This window comes from Cydia splendana, chromosome 16 (assembly GCF_910591565.1).
Source record: "Cydia splendana chromosome 16, ilCydSple1.2, whole genome shotgun sequence".
Taxonomy (NCBI): Eukaryota; Metazoa; Arthropoda; class Insecta; order Lepidoptera; family Tortricidae; genus Cydia; species Cydia splendana.
Genome location: NC_085975.1, coordinates 4,682,104 through 4,707,944, shown reverse-complemented (window position 1 = coordinate 4,707,944; position 25,841 = coordinate 4,682,104). Strand labels below are relative to the sequence as shown.

The 25,841-nt window shown below is 36.2% G+C and overlaps 3 protein-coding genes across 3 annotated transcripts in view; 1 reads left to right on the top strand and 2 right to left on the bottom strand.

The window, feature by feature from the left end:
- The window catches only part of LOC134798088 (synaptic vesicle glycoprotein 2A-like), a 38,303-nt gene extending 27,375 nt beyond the window's left edge, over window positions 1–10,928 (bottom strand). The window contains exons 1-3 of the mRNA XM_063770425.1: window positions 10,844–10,928; window positions 3,583–3,807; window positions 1,288–1,450 (exon numbers count right to left, since the gene is read on the bottom strand). Of these exons, the coding sequence (XP_063626495.1) occupies window positions 1,288–1,450; window positions 3,583–3,807; window positions 10,844–10,880 (425 nt within the window). The 5' untranslated portion in view covers window positions 10,881–10,928. The remainder of the gene's footprint in view (window positions 1–1,287; window positions 1,451–3,582; window positions 3,808–10,843) is intronic.
- The window catches only part of LOC134798128 (hemicentin-1-like), a 512,059-nt gene that overhangs the window by 162,788 nt on the left and 323,430 nt on the right, over window positions 1–25,841 (top strand). The gene's annotated exons all lie outside the window — the stretch shown is intronic.
- LOC134798111 (uncharacterized) lies at window positions 5,556–6,556 on the bottom strand. The gene has a single exon (XM_063770451.1). It carries the CDS (start codon window positions 6,431–6,433, stop codon window positions 5,612–5,614), a length of 822 nt encoding a protein of 273 aa, XP_063626521.1. The 5' UTR covers window positions 6,434–6,556; the 3' UTR covers window positions 5,556–5,611.

The following is a 25,841-nucleotide window of genomic DNA, read 5'->3' as shown; positions in this document are numbered from 1 at the left end:
TTGAAACCTAAAAAGGTAGTGGCCTCCACTTGTTCCAAGCTAACTTCGTCGGCCTTAATTGTCAGCGGTCTGGGTTCGCGGCCACCGAGGTGGAAATGGAGAAAGTGTGTTTTGGTTAGATTTAGTGCTAAACCATTAAGGCAGAACCACCGGGACAACTGATTTGCAGCATCGTTCAACCCGGTCTCCAGGCTGTCCACACTTGGGGCGGATATAATGCCAGCGACATCATCTGCATACATTAATATGTCAGCAGCTGATATCGCTTCGGGTAGATCGTTTAACAGCAAGGAGAACAGAATGTTAGACACTGACGATCCCTGTGCTACGCCCATTGATATTGTTAGCGGGTCCGATTTGGTTTGCCCCCCGTCTCCCACCACGATTTGGGATCTGCCATGCAATAAGTCTGTAAGGAGGCCGTGCGCAGAGCCACGTATGCCGTAATGTAGAAGTTTGGTGGCTATTACGTTGTGGTCAGCGACGTCGAAGGCTTTGGAGAGGTCACAGCAAATCATTGCAACCTGTTGCTTCCTCTCCAACGCGTCTGTAATTCTGCGCACGACCTCACGCATTAGATCCGCAGTGCAGCGCCCGGCTCTGTACGCATACTGTCGTTCAGACAATGCACAAGTCGAGGTTAGGAACGTCGTTAGTCGTTGACAAAGCCCGTTCTCCAACACCTTAGCGATACAGGGTATTATAGATACGGGCCTGTAATTGTCGATATTTTCCCTCTTTCCTTTGCCTTTGTATAAGGGCGAAATCTTACTTACTTTCAATGGCGCAGGATACGATTTGTCCCTAAGGCAAGTGTTGAATAGGTAAGCTAGCACAGGTGATATGGTGTAACCTATCGTGTTTAGTAAGTCCATGGAAACTCCGTAAACGTCTTTGGTGGTTTTATGTGGAATACGGGTTGAAATTATAGTATGGACTTCGTTAGCAGTGAAAGGGGTGAGCCTCATAGAACAGTCTGCGGGCGCGCGGTTCCCGCTCAGCTGGGCGCGCACTAGGTCAAGGTCAGCGCGCGGTGCCCCGCACGCTAGCGCAGCACCCACAAACCTTCCATTCATGGCATCGACTGCGTCCCTTTTTGAGCTATATTTTACACCATCCGTGTATTCAATTACCTCTGTGAAGTCAAGGGGGGGGTGGGAAGTTTTCCCTCTTTCCTTGTTAACCACATTCCACATAGCCCTACATGTATTTTGCGCATTGGTCATCTGTTTTACATAAAAGTCCCTTTTACATTGTTGCATTGCATAGTTAGATCAGGATACTTACAAGATGCCTTCAAAGAATTTAGCTGTAACTAAAACTTCGTAAGTTTGGCTGCTCCCGGCAATGAGAGTGCAGAAGAAAATGCCAAAGTAGCCCCCGACGAGGAACAGTTTGCGGCCAAACTGGTCCGTGAGAAAACCGGCGATTAGAGAGGAGAACATCATACCTGGAATGTATAAAATTTATTAGAGTATAACATCTAAGTGTACAATTAATATCAAAGTCCCTAAATATACCTAATACATTACAGGCAATAATAGCATACAAACAAGCCAAGTTAAAAAAATCCTTTAAATCCCTGAACTGTTCCCTACCTGGCGCAAACTTCCAATTATGCCAGCTGCGTTGCCACGCTGAATGGTTCAGAATTTAAAATGAATTACAGTCGGAACAAGTTAACTGTGCACATAATTTACAGTGATATAGTGTGGAAATGTCGCTATAATCGTTAAATTCCTAGGAAAATATGACAGATATAGTGGCCATCCATACTTTGGGCTCAGCAAAGTAAATTTTACATATTTACACTACAAATCCTTTAATATATTTAGTAGTTAAGTAGCAACAAGCACGTGCTTGTATTGCTGAGAACGTTCTCCGTTTACTATAAGGAATATTCTCGAGCGAAAACGTTTCCCATACAAAACGGGGAACGTTATCGAGGACGGCACAACTCTAGCTGGTATTGCAACTCCATGTCTTTGGTGACCGCATGCCATCATGCAATCGGTGCTTGCTTTGCTTTGCTACTTACCAATAGGTATTCAAAATATTACAAGACATGAAGGAGACTTAAGTTCGCAACTCAGTAGGTAAACGGACTTGTATCCCATAATGGGATACAAGTCCGTTTACCAACTGATTGCTTTAATGTACTTAACATAATACTGCTCCGTTGATTTCAATATAAAAATAATCCCAAATGAATATAAAACTGTATACAATTGGAATCCGATCTAGTGGTCGCGTGAGCACCATTTAAACTTGGGGGAATCAATTCGGATCGCTCGGAATATCGTACTGAATGAAAAGCAAACAAGCCAGCTCTGTAGAACTTTTGATGAAGCTTGTTTGATTTTTTGGACGCTTAAAATTTCACGATTTTTTTTTTTCAAAATTGTAACAAGCTGTTTTGTGAACACTTCTAATTAAACGTGGAAAAGTCAAAATGTTATGAAGATCAGACTAAAATAATCTTCATTTTACTCCTTTCCACACTGCTTTATCTAGTCAAATCCTAAAAATTAGCTGAGAGTTAAGGAAGGAAACAGTGCCTCGGAAAAAAATAGCCGGGTACAGTGGCTCACTCAACCTAATTCCAACATGAGAGAGGCTATTAGCTTTCCTACTAATACAGCAGAAAGATTCAGTAATCGAACAAATTCAATTAGACGACTGTAAAAGCGGGCGGAGCGGCGGAAAGCGCCGAAATTCTAAAACGTAACAAATATAAGAGCCTCGGTAGAGAGTACCATTTTGTACCATTTGGTGTTGAAACTCTAGGTCCATGGGGTCCCAGCGCGCATAAGTTGTTCGCAGAAATCGCGAAGCGTCTGGTTGACGTAACTGGTGACCGAAGAGCTGGCGGCTACCTCGCACAACGTATCAGCATTGCGATACAGCGAGGAAATGCCGCCAGCATCCTTGGTACAATGCCTCAAGGGCCTATTTTAGATTTAAGCTAGTTATTAATTTCGTTTAGTAGTACCACCAAATTAGACGGTCAATCGTTATTCTAACACGTGACACAGTGTACCTATAGCAATATTTGGGCAACTGAGCCACTGTTTGCGTTGAGCCACTGTTCTCTCCTTGACCCTATACACTATTTTCTACAAAAGCGGCTGCTATATGGTCGTGTGAGAAAGAATCATGGGTCCTGTTGAGATTAGAGCGTTTCCTCATGAAATTCTTTCTTTATTTTAAACCTAGCGGGAAAAATAAGATTCCCGGAAACTTTTCAATACTGTGTATTTATATCGGATGTCCCTAAAACCAACGCCAAGACTTACAGGGCTTGAAGAACAGCTGATGGTCTACAAGATTAAGCAAATGTTATCTTAATGAATATCTCATAGTTTTTGATATATCGGCACTTTTATAAACTATTTATAACCAGGATTCTTATAAAAGTGCCGATATCTAAAAAAAAATTCGTTAGGGCAAATTTACTTAATCTTGTAGCCCATTAGCTGTTCTTTAAGCTCTTTAAGTTTTCGCGTTGGTTTTAGAGACAGCCTGTATACAACATGCAGTGTAATAAACTTATCACACAAATAAGAAAAAAAAAACGCTTACCAGTATAAGGTACCGCGTTCAGCATCCCTTTCTGCACCAAGTTCATATTCAGATCGCATTCTGCATTCGGCAGTAGGTAAGCAGTTGAATTGCTAACAAGCACACTGGCCACTATTGCGACTAGCGCCGTGCCCAGGATCTGGACTTGAAATCTGCCAAACGTGCATGCTTTTAATGCTAGGTCGATTTCTTGCATAGGGGTCTTGGCTTGGATGCGGTCTTGACCTGTTGGCAATAAATAATAGAAATCTTACATAGTTATAGTCTATAGATTTGTAGCTGGCCCCGAACTGCTAATCCTTTGTCTATTGTTAAGTAAAACCGCACGTGCTACCTACCTGTAAAAAAGGGTCTTAATTATTCTAATTGGCACCTGAGCGTGGGCTAGTCCAACGCTCAAAAAACCAGTGTAGTTGCGCTCTCCGATAACGCGCCTTTGTTACGCATCTCTATGACACATGTTAGACTGATTCGACTCGCCAGGACTCAGTAACCGTAGAGAGTTACACGACCCTTTTTTTTACAGGAAGAGGCACGTGCGGTTTTACTTAACACTAGACAAAAATTAGCGGCTCGGGGCCAGTTACCAATCGAAAGACTATAAATCTATAATCAGTACAGCTTACTAAGGACCTGTCCTGACTTGGCAAGTTGGCAGTAAGGAATCAATGCGACATCTGAGGGCCTACCGCGAACCACGTTCGACGTGTTGCCTCCCTGTCACACTTACGTACGAATTTACAATTGCGACAGAGAGGCAACACGTCGAACGTGGTTCGCGGTAGGGGGGCCTAGCTAAGGTGATACTAGTAAATATTAATGATAATCTTACATGGACAAACACCAAACGAAAAGACAAAATGTACTGGGATGACATAAATTTCGCGGTTTCGGGGTTGATCCCATAGTAAAAGTTGCTCAATATGACCAATATATTACCCCGTAAATTATTGCAGGTGACTAAATAAACAGCCTGTACCTATACTAAACGTGGCGTTCATAGAGTAAAAAATAATCATATCGCGGGGTAAGGTAGACATCCGAGTGCTTATAGAGTTAGACCAAGAAAAGTCTCCAGTGATTTTGATAGCCCACACAGTGCAAGTGTTATTTATACGTCATAATTTCATAGAAGTTTGACGTTTAAAATAACACTTGCACTGCGTGGGCTCTCAAAATTGCTGCAGACTTTTCTTGGTCTAACTCTACCTAACTAACTGTCTCAGTTTCAGTACCTAAGTACGTATCATTTTAAGAACTTCCGTCAATCAATCAATGGTTATCTATTAGACGCTAGAATGTCGAGGTATAAAATGTTTACCTTATGGGCACAGATGTAAAAAAATATAGGAAAAGGTTTACAGTCCCTTATGGTTGGTACGGGTGCGGCCATATTTAACGTTAATCTGTTCGTTAATTAAACCTGTTGCAACCTGTTTTTAGTCTATGTAATTTTATGCTCTAGGCAATACTGGACGCCCTCAATTTAGCACAAGCCCTAATTAAATTAAGCTGACATAGGCTGGGCTGTCTGTCGACCTAAAACAGATAATTGGTTGGACAGATAGACAGTTTCGTTAATTGAATAACAGATTGTTAACTTTAGATGTAGATCCTTACGTGTTACTATTGACATCATACAGTTAAAATAAACTGCTATAGGTTAGATTGCATCATTACCAAACTAAAATGGTACTAATTTGACTTCGTAAAACGGACCATATGACTGACAGTTATCTGACACATACGACTGAAAGTTATGTTATATAGATGGTCAAGCAAATCTTGTCAGTAGAAAAAGGCGCGAAATTCAAATTTTCTATGAGACGATATTGGTTCGCGCGTACATTTTTCAAATTTGCCGCCTTTTTCTACTGACAAGATCTGCTTGACCAACTATAGTTATTAATTAGTTTAATTAGAAAACACTTAAATAGTATACACTAAAATTAAAATAAGTTAATTAGCAGGACAAATTAAATTTTAATTCAAACATCATAGTTTCATATTTGCAACCACTGAAATCCAATCACAAGATAATTTCCAATTTATCAATGTTCGCACATCGGAGGTAATCCTCGTAATCCCAGGGTCGAAAATCCTGGACTATATTCGACTTTTTCCGTCCCGAGACGTAAATTTCCCTATACTGGTCCAACCAGCTCCATCCCTCGAATTTATGCGCTTCAGAAAAATCCCTGTTGTAAAGACGGGACCAAACTCGATCCTCTTTTACGATACAATTCATTATTTTGGACGATTCGGATAAATTCAACACGTCTTTTATGGGAAGTTTTAAAAGTATCTCCAAAATAACTGCTTTGGGGAGGCTTAATAAAGTCCCTCGTTTTGTATTGTATTGGTTTAGTATGCAACTTTTGATCGGGTCCGTAATCTCTTTCACCGTTCGCTTAAGACCCGAAAAGTTCTTTATAGAATATGGAATTCCGAGTTCAGAAATGTCCAAAAAGCTGCGCGGTTCTAGGCATACTGCGTAAGAATGTCCTGTGTCCGGTATGATCGAATTCAATAGAAGAGCGTTGGGTAGAGGCGTGGCGAATATCTTAATCGGTAGATCTTGGTATCCGTTCAAAACGAATGTGGCCTCGAAGATATCTGTGTTTTTCTTTCTTGTGGATAATATATAGTCGGATATATCGATAGCGCATTCGTTAGGAGCTTTTATTTGAAGGAAATCGTTTTCCCTCATTAAAATAAGCAACAAAGAGAAGAATAGCTCGCGCTCGAGCCGGCGAGGTTCGATTAACACTTCTATCAATGAATCCAATGCCTGTCGTTGCTGGAGCGGTAATTTTTCATTTAAGAATGGTTTTGTGTGTATCCATTCCATTATTGAGCACGTTTGCTATTAAGTTTCACAGAAAGTTTTACTTTCTCCAAATAAGTATTATTTAGGTTTTCATTTTGTTTGGTATTGAAGTTATTATGTCAAGTGACTTTGACGTTGTCAGGTTTGATTGCAAAAAGGATACATATTAAACCTCAAAGTAACTATACTAAGGAGTTAACACATGTGTACCTACACATGAGGGACAGAACATACGCAATACGTCGAAATTAAACCTTAAATGCATGATTTTGTCTTTTTGCCCGAAATCAATAAAGTTTTTAAATATAAAATAATTACAAACCCCGATTAAACACCGATCATAATCACATACTAAAAATTATCAACTTCTGGATTTTTCCAAGCTTTCCGACTTTTCGTCTTAAAACGAATGTAATTTTTATTAATTAAAAATATTGCGTATATTTAACCCAAATCATCATTCAACTACTTGACGTTTGGTATAAAGGTGCGTTCAAGAACCTAAGCCTTTTTTTTTAAATCTGTGAGCTGTCTAATGCTTTGTAGACATTTGGCAACATTATGCATTTAAGGGTTAAAAACCTAGGTACGTAGGTATTTTAGTCGTGTTCACTGTTGCCCATCAAGCTTTGATTGAGGAACCCCAATACGTCTACCGCTGACATGACATTTAGTACTTTTAGGCACGAATAAAAAGTGAGAATATGATATTTATAATGTACAGTCGGCAGTAGATGTGGCTAAGCGGGCGGCAAGGTGTTCAAAATTAACTTGTCACGCTTTTATTCTCTTAATAATAAAGTCGCATCAAGATCATTGTCAACACCTCGCCCGCTTAGCAACTTCTGCTGCTGATTGTACAAACAATAATAACTTTTTCTCTGATACTCCTATTAAATGTTCTATAAGACCATTTCAGTTGGACAAAATATATAAATAAATTCCCTTACCGGGGTTCGAACCCAGGCCCATCGGCTTCGTAGTCAGGGTCAGTAGCAACTAAGCCAGACCCGTCGTCAAATTTCTTCTAAACTAATCCCAGCAATTTCTTTTGCCAATCCTTAAAATGGCATACATTAATTAATATGTTTCCGGTGTGTACTGATTGCTTGTGACTTTGAATACTTAGTTATGAAGACGCGTTCCGTCATACTGCCGTATTCGAACTTCAAGATATTCACAAGAGACGACACGTACTAGATCCATTCTAGATACGTTATAGTTTAGATATCAACTAGTTCTCTTTTGCAGCGCAATTCGGGCAACCAATGTCACTTTTACGTTAGATAGAGTAAGATATCTATTAGATGTGACTTGGATCTCTAAGTCATATCCTGTGGAAATCGTTCAAGATTATCTCCAGAATCGCGCAAATATCAAATTTGACAGGTTAGATCTTAAACATATCGTTATCGTATCTTGGTGATGTCTAAAAGATATCTAATAGATGTCTATTTCAAAATCCGAATCGGGCCCATAGTCCTGTCACGAAGCCAAATCAATTATGTTTAAGATCCTGAGGGCCTACCGCGAACCACGTTCGACGTGTTGCTCTCTGTCGCACTTGTAAATTCGTTCGTAAGTGTGACAGGGAGGCAACACGTCGAACGTACTTGCTTGTGCTTTGTACCTGTAGTTGTACTGGGCGCTTCTTGAATTCAGTGTTAGCGTAATGGGCGCTCGAGATGATTAAACAGCGATCCATTTTGCGTTTATTGTTTTAATTAGTGATATTTAGACAATTCTGGGGGACAGTATTTAAATAATGCAAGGTAAAGTAATAAAAGTATTGATGTACCTATTTAGACAAAATAACAGCTATTGTTGACTATAAAGCCCTTGCTACACGGTCGCCGACAAGCCTTCTAACCGTCTGACCTTGGTCTGTTCTTGGTCAGTTTTGGTCAAATTTTGTTGGAAACAACTGTCTACACGGTCCGGGACAAACCAAGGCCACGCGGTCTGAAGGCTTGTCGACGACCGTGTAGCAAGGGCTTTAGATAGGAATAAAATTGATACCTTATCGTTTGTCCCTATCTGTCATTTCGACATTTCTATTTGTTAGAAAGAGACAAAATTTAACAGAGGTTTGTATGCAGTTGCTAAATTTGAGGGGATTATAATTTAGTTGCACTGATCTTCTCCTTCCTCGCGTTATCCCGGAATTTTGCCACGGCTCATGGGAGCCTGGTGTCCGATTGACAGCTAATCCCAAGAATTGACGTAGGCACTTGTTTTTTCACGTGGGCATTTACTTGCACTGATCATCATAACAAATCACTTGATAGGTATTTCTGATAATTATGTAAGATTGTCTCCGAAATATTTACATATTTAAAAAAACTTGTTACTATCACAATGAATCATACCGTACAGTTAATTAAATAACGCTCAATAAAAGTTTGATATATTATGTTTATTTAAAAAAATATCTTGCATCATGTGACTTTGTCTTTAAACATGCTTTACTAAATATACACATATAAGCCACATCGTATCTAGAAGTAATATTTGACGTATCTTAAAGTTCGAATCGGGCCGTCAGATTCAGAACCGGAAGCATCGTTTCCGACGAAACATTTCAAACTTCCATAACTTGAAATACTTGTTAACAGACAATCAAACATGTCCGTTGCAGATCGCAAGCGAAAGTGCACGTTAAAGTAGTATTTTAATAAAAGTTGAAGTTCAAAACGTCGATTTTTCGTACTGACTTTAGAATGGCGACTTTAGAATGACTCTAGTGCATTTCCCAAAAAAAAATGCCCATCGGCTTCAATATTATAACTGTCATAAATATGACATCGTATGCACGAGAGGGTTAACTATCTTAACAGTATAACAAAATATGAATTTACAAAACGTATGGAGTTGTAAATGATTTTGAATTTAAGCAATATTTTTTTTTAATATTTCTACAACCACAACCAATCAAGTCTCAGCACTATTAGTTTTTGAAAACGGAGACTAATCCCTTATCCTTAAAACTTTACAAGCCCCAATTACTTAATTTATGTTTTATCCCTTTCTTACAAATACATTAAGTCAAAATGATAGATTAAGGGTCGGTTGGACCAAACCATCTAGATGGTTTATCATTGACCCTTATGGTAACATTCCATTTCTAACCGCAGCTGCACTACCGGTACTGAACGTGTCGCTGTCATTGTCAATTTCCATAGTAAAATTTACAGTAGTGCAGCTGTCGTTGGAAATGGAATGTTACCCTTAATCTATCATCTATCGGTGACAGATGCAGATGCATCTGCATCTGTCACCGTTAAAGCGTTCGCTAAATATTTATTGTACATATGGGAATAAGTTTCATATAGTTGGTCAAACCAAATTTGTCAGTAAATAAGAACAAAAAACTATACTCATCCTTTTCTTTTGGGTGCTAGTACTAGAAAAGACAAAGATAGTATGATTCTCTATATATATGTTTGAAATGAGACAGTCCTTTGACAAACTATATATCTCTGCTGCGTGACGTTGATCAGTCACATCTATGGTTGGTGCAACTGGCCCTAAGACAATCTATTAATAGGTCATTGATAAAGGATGTAAACCTTAGAATGCAGATGTCGCTAGTGACGTTGTCACAGTTGCAATGACTAAAATTCACGTTAATTGACGGATGGTCAGCAGGAATTGGTAACGCATTGGACCGGCAATCCAAGGATGTGGGTTTGAGTCCCACGTTGGCCAGAGTTGATCATCGTTGATTTTTTCATTGTGATTGCTATTTGTATTTACAATTTATAGATTAATAATACAATTACGCTCTACGAAACATGCGAGTTACCTAAACCAGACTGTGGCAAATTTCTTGATCATGGTGGGAAATATCGCCATAACATTATTTTTTTTACTACGACGATGGCAAATTAAGTGTGCTGCCCGCTGACGTAATAGGAGGCTGGTTGGTTTTTAATTGTATTTTCACGCATGTTTTTTACGATAGCTGATACCCGTGAACCGGTCTGGGAAGGCAGTAAAAACTTTTGTAGAAAACTGAAAAAAGAACTGGTATGGTACTGCTAGCTGGTAGCTTAGTTTTACCTAAGGAACTATCATGTCAAGTGCAGTCGCTTAAAGCCAAAATACAAGATCATTGTCACTACAATCATAGTTACGCAGACATTTTAATCTTTATTACATCGGATAAAGGTGCAAAATAATGTATCTTTTACGTCAACAAATAATTTGAACACACTTGATTTTCAACCTTAACACCACTTTCATAAAGTTTATAAGTACATTTCAAGATTTTTTTTTGTTGGATAACGTTCATTCAATATAGACTTTATTCTATTTGTGTTAAGGTACACATCATTAAAGGTTTTAAAATAAGCCAATCTAATTTTAGAAGTGTTAGAAGTCATAAATTGTTCGGATCTGTCAAGTTTGAAACGGCAAAAAAATACGTACCGCTTTCAGCCAAAGCAGCTAAATTCACTTCACTCATTTTAATATAACTAACTAATCACCGAACATTGCTTATCAAGACTACACTTGCTACTAACTAGGTATATTATATAAAATCATGTTATAAATGAATGTTATAATTTATCTTACGATGATGTCGTTGGTAATTATCGTCTGTTATAACTTGGCCTGTCTTTTATCTCGCCGTTCCTTCTTTAATAAAGAATGTCTTTGATATACAGGGACGAGGATAGTTCAATAAATGTTGGTTTTGTCGTATCATATGAATCTCGGTATGGTAAACTTTAGATAAAAATGATTTACAGAAATTTCCGGTCTACGTAAGACATAATGGAAATGCTTGTGCAATAATACCGTTATGGTTTTGGCTTTTATTGGCAATATTATTTGTGGCGGGCAATATTATATTTTTAATTTAAAATACTTTGGTATCTGAATTTGGTTAAAATAATACTTATACGGCAGGTACCTACCTAAATGTAATAGTATGGTAAAGTCTGTGATTTTAGGATAAAAAAATATTATTAGAACATCGCGTGAGGTGATATCATGTTTTATGAAGTGAAAACTTCTTTAGCGGCGCTGTGCACTTTTTGAGGTGCCGAAAAAATGTTAAACTCGAGACAGCGTAAGACGTAAGGCGTAAGGCGTAAGGCGTAACCCTCTCTTTCTACCGCGCGGCGAAAATGTATGCCTGAGCCTGCTGTTTCGTTTAGGCGGTGCACGGCGCTTGCGTGACGTCACGTGTGACGGACAATGTCATTGTGTTTTTCATGTTTGATTTAAATGCCATCTAGTAAGTTTCCCTCAAACTGGTATTAATATAACGGTAGTACTCACAGTGATGTGCTTAGGGGTTTCAAGTAATGCGACGAAATAACACTAGATGGCGTTAACCTCAATTATACATAGTGCTGCAGACATTTTGCACTAGATGGCGCTGTTATTAATATTTTGATAAAGATAAAGATAAAGATGTTTTAATTTGCAAGAATACTTAATTCTAAAATACAAGGGTGATGTTTTGTTATGTGGTACCTATATACAGTATTCAGTCGCACACAACGACATGCAAATTTTACAAAAAATGAATCTACTAGGTAATTACTGTAATTGATTAAAATTCTAATATTAAATGTCATAATAAATAATTAATTAATTAATAATAAAAATAGTTTATATTAAATACTTTTTTCAACGTTTCATTCTTAATGCAAATTATATTCTAGATATTCCTTCACGCTATTATAGAAACAGTGCTCTAACAGAAAACTAGTTACTTTTTTCTTGTACTCAAGAACTTTGAGTTACAATGTCGTTGAGTTTTCACTTCTGCCGGTACTCCCGGAGTGCAAACCGTTGTTTTTTTTATATAATGATTAGTACGGCTACCACCAGTTTTGACATTGACATAACGCTCACGTTTACGTAACTTACTTTCTATGCATCTCGCTCGTACTCGCATATGCGAGCAATAGTGGAAGCGAGATGTACAGAAAGTAAATTACGTAGACGTGAGCGTTATGTCAATGTTAAAACTGATGGTAGAGGCTTAGGTATATAATATACTCAGGTTTTGGAAAACAAGATTATCAATTTAATGAAAAGGTATATGTACGTTAAATTAACCATTTGACATTAAAATTAAAGATAATATGTAGCTTTACGTAGATTATGAAAACTACCAATTAGTTTTTAGCGATAAAACCGCGTGTTTTTAACCTATTCTGTATTATTTGTATTGATTTTCTGTAACGAGGCGTGCAATAAAGAATATTTGTATTGTATTGTTTGGTATTACCAACAGTATATTCCAAGAAATAACTTATGAATGAAAATTAATAACTAAAAATATTCGCAAAATATTAACCAACGTTGATGTGATAAACCTAATCAATTAAGATAACTGACACTCATTTAACAAGTAGGTGTATGAGTAACTCACTTGGGAAATCCTACCTAAATTCCTTTTTTCTGATTCGGTGGTCCATATTGCACAATCCGTCTTGTACTGCGTGTACTTTCCAAAGTCCATAACTTTCTTCTTCGAAATTAGTTTATTACTACTATTACTATATTACTAAACTGTATTGCAATTAACTTACAGAATAGTTTAATTTAATAACTACTAAGTAATTTAATTTAATTATTAAGTATATAGTTGTAGGTATTTATTGTTAATTAATTTTTTTATTAGTTTTTTGCAATTGTTGTGTTAATAAAAGCACTTTTCAATCTTTTATGTAGATGTAAATTATTTTGGACTACGGCACTGTGAATTAATTTAATAAATTTTGCCGAACATTTTTAAATTTTTCGACATCACAACAGATTTGGTTAGCGACGAAATAATATTTGTGGTCGTAACCCAGTGCGTAACTTAAGCATAATAATGATACCTGTAATAATTGTATTACCAATTAAAGCGTGTCGCATATGGCTCTATACAATCATAATTGGTATAAAGTATAGGTATCGGCATAGAGAAACATAGTAAAAATAGAGTGCTCACTCCATACATCAGTTTGGATACCAAAACGACTATTATTTTCGCAGTCGACATCTAGCACCGAGTACCGTGGAATAGGGTTACATTGAATCCTGGGTTTACGTTGATAAAAACTTTACTTCATGTTCAAACTCGAATATTACGCTTTTTGAACGTACCCTTTGGATTGTTTATTTACGGTTGGCAAGATTGAACGTCACTGCCAGTTAGTGATTTGTGTCCGTGGGATCAAGCACTTCGATCGATGGGAAAAAATTAAAATATGTAAGTATCAGTTTTGTGTACTTATTAGCTAGTTTTGTGTACTTTTACTAGCGGAATTATCAGTACCGCTAGTTGATACCAGAATTCTCTAGTGTCGCGACTCACAAAAATTGTATTGAACAACAATTTACAACTAATATTAAAAGCAGAAGGAGTTGAAAATAGAGTTCCGGTTAATCCGGTTATAATATTAGCTGAAAATTGTTGAGCATGAGACTTTTCGGTCGTCGGACCATCTATATAATTCCGCTACTTCGATGCTAGATGTCGACTACGAAAATAATAGTCGTTTTGGTACTAAAACTGATGTATGGAGTGAGCACTCTATGTATTTTTACTCTATGTTATCGGCAGCAGATTCGAGTCACGCGCACAACAATATTTCGCGTAAAGACCGAATATTGACATTGTAGTGAGTACCTAATTTAAATTTGGTCAATAACAGTAGAGTACAAATCTCTTAGCTAGTGGAAGAAAGGTATAATTCTGCGTATGCTGTACTAACATCATGCGAGTTTTGCCAAACTACAGAGTCTTTTTAGGGTTCCGTACCCAAAGGGTAAAACGGGACCCTATTACTAAGACTTCGCTGTCCGTCCGTCCGTCCGTCTGTCACCAGGCTGTATCTCACGAACCGTGATAGCTAGACAGTTGAAATTTTCACAGATGATGTATTTCTGTTGCCGCTATAACAACAAATACTAAAAACAGAATAAAATAAAGATTTAAATGGGGCTCCCATACAACAAACGTGATTTTTGACCAAAGTTAAGCAACGTCGGGAGTGGTCAGTACTTGGATGGGTGACCGTTTTTTTTTTTGCTTTTGTTTCGTTTTTTTTTTTTGCATTATGGTACGGAACCCTTCGTGCGCGAGTCCGACTCGCACTTGCCCGGTTTTTTTTTAGGGTTTCGTGCCCAGGGTTTAGCCAAAATGGTAAAAATGGGACCCCATTATTATAGTCTCGCGGTGTTCGTCTGTTCGATTGTCACTGCTAAATATTTTTGTAAACAAACTATAAGATAATAATATATTAGAATCGGAAATTAATAAGTGTATTTTGAGACCCGCTATTTACTTTAGAGATTAGAAATATTTTAGGGGGGGGGGGGGAGGACTTTATACATATAACTAAGAATGAGTTTTTATTTGGCGATAGCGTGTTGAACAGCAAGTTTTCTGTTGCAAGCTTGCAGTTGCAAGATGGACTAAAAACATTGACGTATATCTCAGGATCAGGGACAGGAACCGGTTACCTTAATCGGGGTTTTTCATAGGGTTATTTTAGAGGTGTTTATAAAAACCCCTACCATAACGGTAACCGCTTAATAAGGTAACACTTTGATTCGGTAACCGTATCAGATCGAGTTAACCTCTGTTACCGGTAACCGAAATAAAAACCCAGTCTATTAAGTTACCTCATTATGAGGTTTTTGACCAGTTCAAACGATTGTAATCTTTACGCACACTTAAATTCAACTTATTATTGAATAACCGAGGTTGGCATGGGCGGTCTATGAAGCCTCCAGCACAAACAAGTTTTTTTGCCTTTCCTTTGTTTATCTTTATACCTACCTGTGTGGTGTGTTCTTATTATAAATTCTCTTTATTCATTTCTCATCTTAAGTTAGGTTATTTATAATATGAATATAAAAGTAAAATATAAAAACACTTACAAAACAATAAAAATTAATATAAACACATTATAAAAAACCTAACCTAGGGTGCCGCCAGCAGCGGGGCAGGGCCCAAGCTACCGGTGGTCAGGGCCGCAGAGAGAGGAACCGGCGGACTATCCGCGCCGTGTCCAAGATCACCGCCTTCTGCATCTGACCCTTGATCCAACCACCTAGCGAGAGTCTCTCAAGATGTTGGTCGAGACTCTTCGCTATTCCGACACGGTGATGGTGGGTTCAAGAGCCTGAAACAGAGGCAGTATTCTTGAACGATAGGCGGATAGCTGTGTTCCCCCCTCTGTAGCCCCATAATAGGCGCGCATGACATTCTCGTTCATGGTTCGAGTCCATCGCATGCGTCGCACTATACCACCGGTAGCGGGAGCCGTGGGCGGGGCAGGATGTCCCGCAGGCCCCAAGCGTGCCGGCAATATTATTATATTAAAATAAATAAATTAAATAAGTTTAATAAATTAAATAAGTTTAATAAGTAAAATAAATAAAATAATTAAATTTAAATAAATAAATTAAATAAATTAAATAAATTAAATAAATTAAATAAATTAAATAAATTAAATAAATTAAATAAATTAAATAAATTAAATAAATTAAATAAATTAAATAAATTAAATAAATTAAATAAATTAAATAAATTAAATAAATTAAATAAATTAAATAAATTAAATAAATTAAATAAATTAAATAAATTAAATAAATTAAATAAATTAAATAAATTAAATAAATTAAATAAATTAAATAAATTAAATAAATTAAATAAATTAAATAAATTAAATAAATTAAATAAATTAAATAAATTAAATAAATTAAATAAATTAAATAAATTAAATAAATTAAATAAATTAAATAAATTAAATAAATTAAATAAATTAAATAAATTAAATAAATTAAATAAATTAAATAAATTAAATAAATTAAATAAATTAAATAAATTAAATAAATTAAATAAATTAAATAAATTAAATAAATTAAATAAATTAAATAAATTAAATAAATTAAATAAATTAAATAAATTAAATAAATTAAATAAATTAAATAAATTAAATAAATTAAATAAATTAAATAAATTAAATAAATTAAATAAATTAAATAAATTAAATAAATTAAATAAATTGAATAAATTGAATAAATTAAATAAATTGAATAAATTGAATAAATTGAATAAATTGAATAAATTGAATAAATTGAATAAATTAAATAAATTAAATAAATTAAATAAATTAAATAAATTAAATAAATTAAATAAATTAGATAAATAAAATAAATTAGATAAATTAGATAAATTAGATAAATTAGATAAATTAAATAAATTAGATAAATTAAATAAATTAGATAAATTAAATAAATTAAATAAATTAAATAAATTAAATAAATTAAATAAATTAAATAAATTAAATAAATTAAATAAATTAAATAAATTAAATAAATTAAATAAATTAAATAAATAAATTAAATTAAATATATTTAATAAATAAAGTCAATAAAATCAACAAAATATAAATAAAGTAAATAAAATAAACAATTTTTTTAGTATTTTTTTTAGTTCTGACGGCACATCACTAAAACTACTTTAATGTAGCAAACCAGTAAGCAACCGATAATAAAGGTTACCATAACTGAATGAAAACCTGTTAAAAACCCTTAACAAAAACCCTATCGCGATGGGGTTTTGAGATTAACTCGGTTAAAGGTTAGGGTTACCGTTTCAATAAGGTTACCATTACAATCAGGTAACAGTATGATAGGGTTACCGAATGATAAGGTAACCGAATCGATTGGGTTACCGAAATGATAGGATTAAGCGTAAAGAGGGGTTTTCCGGTCCTTGCTCAGGATTGGCCTTACGGGCAATAAGAATGGGGCCAGTATAGCGGTGTGACACCGTTACAACGCGATTGGTTGATGAGTTCGCATCATGCGCGCGATTGGTCGCATTTAGTTGCGTTAGACTGCACGAATGGCTCAAATTCGTGAGTGACACCGCTGAACTAGTAGGTAACGTTTTTAGTGCCCGTAAGGCCCGTCCTGAGCCTAATAACCAAAACCATAAATCAATGACCAAAAAGTTTCTTTAAGTCATTCAGCTTATGTTAATACCGTGCGTTTAACCCTCTGCGACTGATGTGCGGTCTATCAGACACCGCCAATTTTTTTTTTCTTGCTATGTCGGCGTACGGCGCGATATAGTTCTGTCTCGCTCATTACCTTCCTCAAACGACTCGCGGCATCGGACAGTGATGCCCGAGCGGCAATGTGGTGCATGCATCGGGAGATATGAGCTGCGGGTGTCCCACAGACGTGAGCACAGCAATAAGTCCTGGGTCTGACAGACCTCACCTCATAAAAATATGTACTTGTTCATTGTAATTATGGTGTCTATCAGACGTCACCTCACAAAAATAGTAATGTTTCTATAGTGTCTGAGAGACCTCACCACATAAATAATTATATTTTACATAGTTGATCGACGAAAATCCTTTAAAATAAGTACCAACTTCAGGACTGATTAGTGCCTTATTCTGTCTTTAGATTTTCTCTATTTTTTTTTTAAGTATAAGTAGAATGTTCAAACGAAGGAAAATTAATGAAGTTACTTGAAGTTGCTGATTGTTAAGTTCTTTTTTATTTTTTTGTTATTAGCCTAAGTACAAATTGTAAGAAACTGTGATCTCATTAAAATTTATTATATATTTCTTATGTATTTTATTTTAAACGTATTTTACAATTGAATTTATTAAACTATAAATGGATTGATTGTTATATAAAACAATACTTACCATTTTGCCATTAGTTTATTTTTAATGAATTATCGAAAATGAGGTCTGATAGACACCACATCAGTAGAATCTCTCTAAAAAAGTCACCACAGTTGCAGAGGGTTAAATCACGTGCACTGATTCGTTCATTCATTACTTTTTTTCGATACATCAATACCTGCTCGTAATCATTGTAGCTGTGTGTGTACTCACCACCTCTCCTACCGACACCTATGCACACATGAAACATATGCTATGAATGAATACATTTTCTGTTTTGTGCTTGTAACTACGTCGCCTTACTTATCGTATTAAATATTTTACAGTTGCAATTTGAAGATTACCAGATTTAGTTTGGATATGAACTGCAGAATGCCGGACGACTGGTGCCAAGTTAACCACAGAGTGGGAGCCCCACAAGTCTAACCGGGGAGCCGGCAGGCCTCGTCGGCGAAGGCGGGATAACTTGGACTCCTTCTTCTTCTTTAAAGCCTCACATCCGCGGATGCGGATGTCAAGATTTGGTACTTAAAAAAACGTCAAATATTACATTTTTAGTAATTTTTATAAAAAAAAACGAAACGGTTAGTATTTGAACAAGAATATATGTGCGTTTTATTTAATAAACAGTAACTTCGTCGACTTTTCGGGATCTAGACGATTTCGTTATTATATAATAAGTTAATAACGAAATTACCTAGCCTTACGCCGCCGCTAAGACGTTCCTGTTGCTGACTTGGTCGACATCCGCATCGCGCATGAGCCGCAGATGCGGATGTTGAAAATAATGCGGATGTTCCGCGGATGCGGATGCGAATATTCGCAACATCCCTGGTAGGTACTTTTGGGAGAACGGATTCTAAAAATCTAAATCCCTAAATCCCAAATGTGGGCGCGGGACCCTCTCTCGCATAGGGCTATAAGTACAGTCAAGAACGCAAGTGTCGTCACCAGCATGCTGCTTAAAACATCTGACACAGATGAAAAGGCCTAATAAATATATATAAAGGCCTAATAGATAACAAAACTGTTTTACTCACAATCATTTACTTTTTGCAATAAAGTATAACACCTATCATCGGTCCCATGCATCATGCATGCAATATTTTGCGCTTTCATTACTGATAGGTGAGTATAGGGTGAGAAAGTTTAGTCAAGTGAAGACAAGTTGTCTATTTTTTTGCAAAATAGAAATTATATCTCGATGGTGTCAAGGGATAATATTGTTGATATAATTTTCTTTGAGTACCTAACCGAATAAGTAAATGTCTTTACAGCACAAAACAGTAAAACTTTTTTATAAATAGTATGGCATTGAGAACTGGACGTGATTTATTTTAGGTCTAAAATAGGTACTAAAAGAGGTAATCTCCGGGCAATGTCACTTACAGGGGTACAATGTAGGGTAAGACGCTGTGTGAATAGTAATAGAAATTGGGCCCATAAACACTATCTTATATTTTTCACTTATATTTTTAAAACAGCCAACGCCCGTTCAAGACTTAATCGCAGTTTTTATTGTCTGATTTTATATTTAAGACTAAGATTTTGGCGTCTTTCAATATTCCTTAATTTAATAATAGTCTATTCAGACGCGATGATATATAAACGAATGCTAGTCTTGATGGAAAAAATTACAAATATAATTTATTTAATTAATCATTGAAATATACTGTAGCTTTACGTAGATAATGAAAATCGCCAACAGTATATTCCAAAGAAGAACTTTTGAATGAAAATGAAAGATTTTCATTGACCCCCTGATTCTGAATAGGATTGATCAGGACAGGGATAAGGGGCGTATTCGAAGCAGGCCTGATGCTCAGCAGTGGGCGATAAAAGACTGATAGTTAGACCATGAAAAGTCTGCAACGATTTTGATAGCACTGCACCGTTACCCAAAAATTGTACGAAACTTTTTGTTTAATAATAACATAATTGACAAAGCATTACTACTAAAATTACATAGTATAATAAAGAACAATACGCGAACAAATATAATTATTTGTATTGTTCTGCAACTAGAGTTATAAATATGTATTAAAATGAACTACTTTATTTCAGCGTTATCTTTACAGGCTAAGATTGTTTTATTTATTATATGATAACGCTAAACTTGTACGCTACTTAATGTTTGTTTGAAAAATATTTAGTTATTCCGGGTTTGTACACATGTAGCTTGTAGCTCCATAATTATATTAATTATTTACTGTAATAAAATAATAAAAACAAACAATATTTGGATTAAAAATGAGGACAACCCTTTTTATTAATTAAATAATATAATTTAGAAATGAACAACGCAAAAATGAAAGTAAACAGCTCAATATTAAAAGAAAAATAAATAGTTAAAAAGAACAATTGTATTGAATGTGTGAATAGAATATTAAACTTCATTTTAAATATTCTCTTTTGACCCATTTTAGTAATAACAACTTTTAGCATTACGTGCCAACATTGTTTAATGGAACACTTACTGCCGGGCATAAAGGCGTTATTACAAGTTGATTGCTTTATAATAGGGATTTTAATGAAGTCACAGCTTATATATATTGTTATAAAACTAACTAAAGTGACCCAGATTTTTTTAGCCTATGAGTGTCCCAGCATTGAAGGACTCATAGACTAAAAACAATTAAAAATAAATAAACAAGTTTACAATGAGTAAAGAAGAACTACCTAAGAAAATAATAAAGGCAAAAAACGAACTTTATCCTGTTAACGTGTCATACGGTTCCTCTTACCCCGAGAAAAATAAAGTGTGTTTCCCTTACCCCACCTAACCTTACTTGCAAGATACCTTACTTACTTACTTGTAAGATTTTTGATTTGTACTAATTTGTATTGTATCTCTGCCCGCGTAAAGGATCTTCGGATTTGTAGGGCATTTGAAATCAGCAAGTGATTTTTTTTAGAAGTGAGTGCGTGATATTTGAAACAATTTTAACAGATAGGAAGGCTACGTATCAAGGTCTAGCTTTTTGTTGTATTTGAAAATATTACACATTTAAATACCCTTAAAATCAGAAAGCCACAACCAACATTGAGAGTCGGAATAGGCTCGCACAGTCTTAATCGGATTGAACTCACTTTCCGACGCGGGGCGAAAACGCTCCTGTCATTATTTCCTGACCCCGTTCACACTAGCGAGCCGAGTTACTGATGACCAGGGTAATGTGACCTTTATGTATGTACGGTTACCTGCAGTAATATGTTTTAAGAATAAGAATAAGAATCTTTTATTTGCGATAAACATTACCAGGTACATCGGTGTTCATGCGTTAGGTGGTAGGTTTCATGTTTAACCATAAATGGTATGCAAATAAGTACAAAACTTAAAAACTATCTTGCAAAACATATAAAATAATGTCTCTATTTATAATATATTAATTATTTATGTTATACAGGTCAAGTCTAATTAATTAATTAAAAATGTTACTCTTCGAAGGCCGCAAAAATATGTGCCAAACTCTTATGGCTCTACAAATAAGATGGTATCAGATATTTTTGCGGCCTTCGTTGTGTAACATATTATTGCAGGTGACTGTACCGACTATGCGAGTTCGGAGGGCGCACTTATATACAAAATAGGTGTAGTGCATAATTATTTTCCATCGTATTTTCACGGAAACGCACGAACAGGTCTTGCTATTTCAGTCAGCCTCGGTACAATAAGTACTGAGGTTGACTGAAGTAGCATGACAAATACGAACGTTTCTAAGAAAATACGATGGAAAACAATTAATAGAATAGAATATAATAGAAAAAGTTTATTTGGTGTCAAAATAAAACTTAACCTAAAAATTCATCTTATTCTAATACATACTATATTTGCCGATAGCTAAGATACTTTTTTTTTTTTTTTTTTTTTTTTTTTTTGGAATTTTTAAGCCGAGCCGCACAGGGCTCTTATGCTTAATGACGGACTATGTACTTACGCCCTTAAGGCGCAGCAATTTACAATAAACTTAAAAACTAATGGTGACGTATAGTTCGAGTTCTTCGCCATGAGCCCCGTTAGGGGCTCATGGTGAAGAACTCGAACGGGTCACTCTCTTCCCTCGCAGGGGAATCAGCTTGAGTGGAGACGGCAGCAGCAGCTCCAGAAGTGGTTTCAACTAATTTGGGTAAAGGCGGACGGCGAGAGCGCCGCACTAATTTAGTACGACACAGCAGTCTCGGTTGTAGGGTTTTGTCACTTGGCACTCCCGACAACAGTGGGGACAAATTAGATGGGTTGGGAAGCGGTGAAGGTGGGGGTATGACGGCTGTGGTGTTGAGAGGCAGAGGGAGGGGTTGGACTACCTCCGCTGTCATAACAGCAGAGGCCCCCCCCCCAGCCCCCACCACCCCAACACCACGTTTTTTATTCCTGAGTTCGTTAACGATTTGGTCCTCCACCTCCTGGGCCTTTGTTATATCGTCATCGCTATCTATTAAGACGTTCCTAGGTCTTCTTTTAAATTTATTTGCGTGAGGGTTTGGAACATAGTTACCAAACTTTTTGATTAATGGGTTAGTGTGGTTTTCAGCGTCTTCATGAAACTTCTTTGAGAGAAGCTTCATGAAGCGTTTCACTGTGGGCATTTTGAGGTCTCTATGTAGGTCTAGGTTGCTAACGTACCACGGCGCCCCTACGGCACGCCGCAGCAGTTTGTTCTGAAGGATCTGTAGTGATTTGATGTTTGTATTTGAGGCGTGTGCAAAGGCAGTGCAGGCATAGCCGAACACCGGCCTTATGCACGTCTTATATAATGTAAGTTTGTTTTGGGTTGATAAGGTGCTATATTTGCCTATGAGGACATTCAATCTGTTTGCGAAAAAGGCAGCTCTGTTTTTAACTTTTTTGATATGGTGACAAAAATTTAGTCTTCTGTCAAGGTATACCCCAAGGTACCTCGCTACAGGTACCCAGGGTATAGGGTAAGATACTTAGCCATGGCGCTGGTCTTATGAACTACACCTGTGGTCTATCCCAATTAATAATCATGTTTAATTACCTGTGTTCCGTTGTTCGAAATGTTTCACTTTTCGTGTTCGCTGCAAAGAGTTTAAAATTTAAATATAGTACCTACGGCTTAAGCGCTCCACACACCTTAATTAATTCAGAAACTGACGAGAGGCATGCATTTATAGGTTAGACATGATAGAGATAGATATCTGTAATATCTGCATCTCACTTCTACCTACGTATTGCTGCGTCCCTGTCGTTAGTTACTGAATTAAGTAAGATGTCCATGGGGTCCATGTGAGACATTGTACATATATTATATTATATTTGACATCTACTCGTATACTGTACCATGGTTGCAATAAAGAATTATGAATTATGAATTATGTCTGTAACACGTTAAGCTTATTATACGGTTAAACTCACTTGTTTTAAGTCACTCGCGACATGATTGGGAGAGCTTGTCTCCATTTTCAAGCACTAAGTAACACAACACACGACAGTTTAAACTCAATTATTAGGACGACTACAAAAAAAAAAAAACACAAATCATAACATTTCTTCCACAAAATAACGTCATTCGTTTCCTAGTTGTCCCAGCGAAATATCAAAACAGAGATACAGGGTATACTTTTTGAACTAGCCGGCGATAGTCTATTTAAGTTTGGAGGGGGCATTACAAATTTGAATCACCATACGACAAATAGTCACAACGCCCACAACTTTGTCAGTAGAAAAAGGCGCAAAATTCAAATTTTCTATGGGACGATAACCCTTCGAGCATACATTTTTTAAATTTGCCGCTCTTTTTCTACTGACGGAAAAGGGTAGACAGACTATATCCTCGAATATCATGCCTATTGTTTGCTTGAGGCTATGAGCTAAGTAAGCAACGCTAATCACATCTCTAGTTAATCTCTGTACACATTCGCTGTAAGCCAGAAAGTCGTATCTTCATATAAGTCACAAAATAACGCGTCGTTTTAGATCTAAGTGTCTGTCCAGGTAATCCCTGCTTTGTTTGAAATCGAGGCTTCTATTTGATACAAGAGCCTATATATTAAAGTCGGATCTCTTTATCCGGTCGTTCAACCCTGCCATGACATTTCTTTTACGCTTTACTACAAAACATTGGCTTTTATTATTTTACTCAAGAGGCTCACATATATTATATACATACCTGTATATGTATTAGGATACGAAATACGTTGCGACAAAGAAAATATAGAAGAAGTGAGGCGTTTAGGGAAAAAACAGGGAGGTGGTAAACTAAGACCTGTTATTGTCACGTTTAACACAATGGGTATAAAAATACAACTTTTAAAAAATAAGAAAAAACTGTCAGAAACGCCGTTCTACATCAAAGAAGATTTTCCACCTGAAGTTCTTGAAGAAAGAAAAAGATTACAGGGGCAACTTCTGGAAGAAAAAAATAAGGGTCACAAGGCATTTTTGAGCTACGACAAACTTGTAATAATCCCAGAAACCACTCAAAAGAATTACAACCACTCTAACCGACACAATAGCAAAAGACCTTTACCAGAGTCCCCAGAGACGCACGATAAATCTAGTTCAAACTCCAACAGTAACAGGAAACCACCAAAGAAACAAAATATCGAACATTACATGATTAGAGGTCAACATGCAAACACAGATGCATCTACATACACCTCACCACCCCCACCCTCACCCTCTACCGCCATCAAAAGCAACGAACCTACAACATCTAACCAAAGTAGTAACTCGAAAAAATATTGATATAAGGCGACCTCTCCACGATCACCCCCACCACGGCCGGTCACCGCGGGGGCGAAAGACCAAAAGCCTCCATTCCAACAACTCTACATATGTACCTACAACGCGAGATCTCTTTTATCAAGTGAAAGATTAATGGATTTTATTAAAAATATTAAGTATGATATTATCGGTTTAGCTGAAATTAGAAGAACTGGATATAACATAGAAGAGGATGATGAGCATATATTCTGCTCCTATGGCGAGACCAAAGGTCATTATGGATTCGGATTTCTCATAAAGAAGAAGTATAAATTAAACATAGAGAGTTTTATCGCACTAACAGAAAGAATATGTATTTTGAACCTTAAATTCGACAGCGAAACATTGTCAATAATCCAGGTCTACGCGCCAACTGCAGAATCAACCGAACAAGAAATAAACGAATTTTACAATCAACTCCAACTAGCCCGTCGACAATGCTACCATCACCAAATTATACTAGGAGATTTCAATGCGCGCGTCGGACAACGTCTGGCTGGAGAAGAAAGAATCCTTGGTAACTACTGCTACGGGAAAAGAGACAATAGAGGAGAAAGGCTGCTACAGTTTTGCTGGGAAAATAACCAGTTCATTCTAAATAGCCTCTTCAAAAAAAATACGAAAAACATGTGGACATGGTTATCCCCAAAAAAACGAAAAAGTCAAATAGATTACATACTGACTAATCACAAAGAAAATGTCACTAATATTGAAATATTAAACAGTCTATCATTCCCCAGCGATCATCGATTTATAAGAAGTACAATCGTTATGTCAAAGCTAAGGAAAAGTAGAGCTAACTACAGAAGTACTAAATCTAAATTAATTACACCAGAAGATAAGCAAAACTTCCTTCAAACTTTAAGTAAAAAAATTGACACAGCCAACTTAGACAAATGCGCAGATGTAGAGTCCTTTTATAACATTTTCAAAAAATGTATATCAGAGAGCCTTAACTGCACTCAAAATGAACCTTTGAAAAAATACAGTGTTATTACGGAAGATATAAAACAACTAATAACAAGAAGAC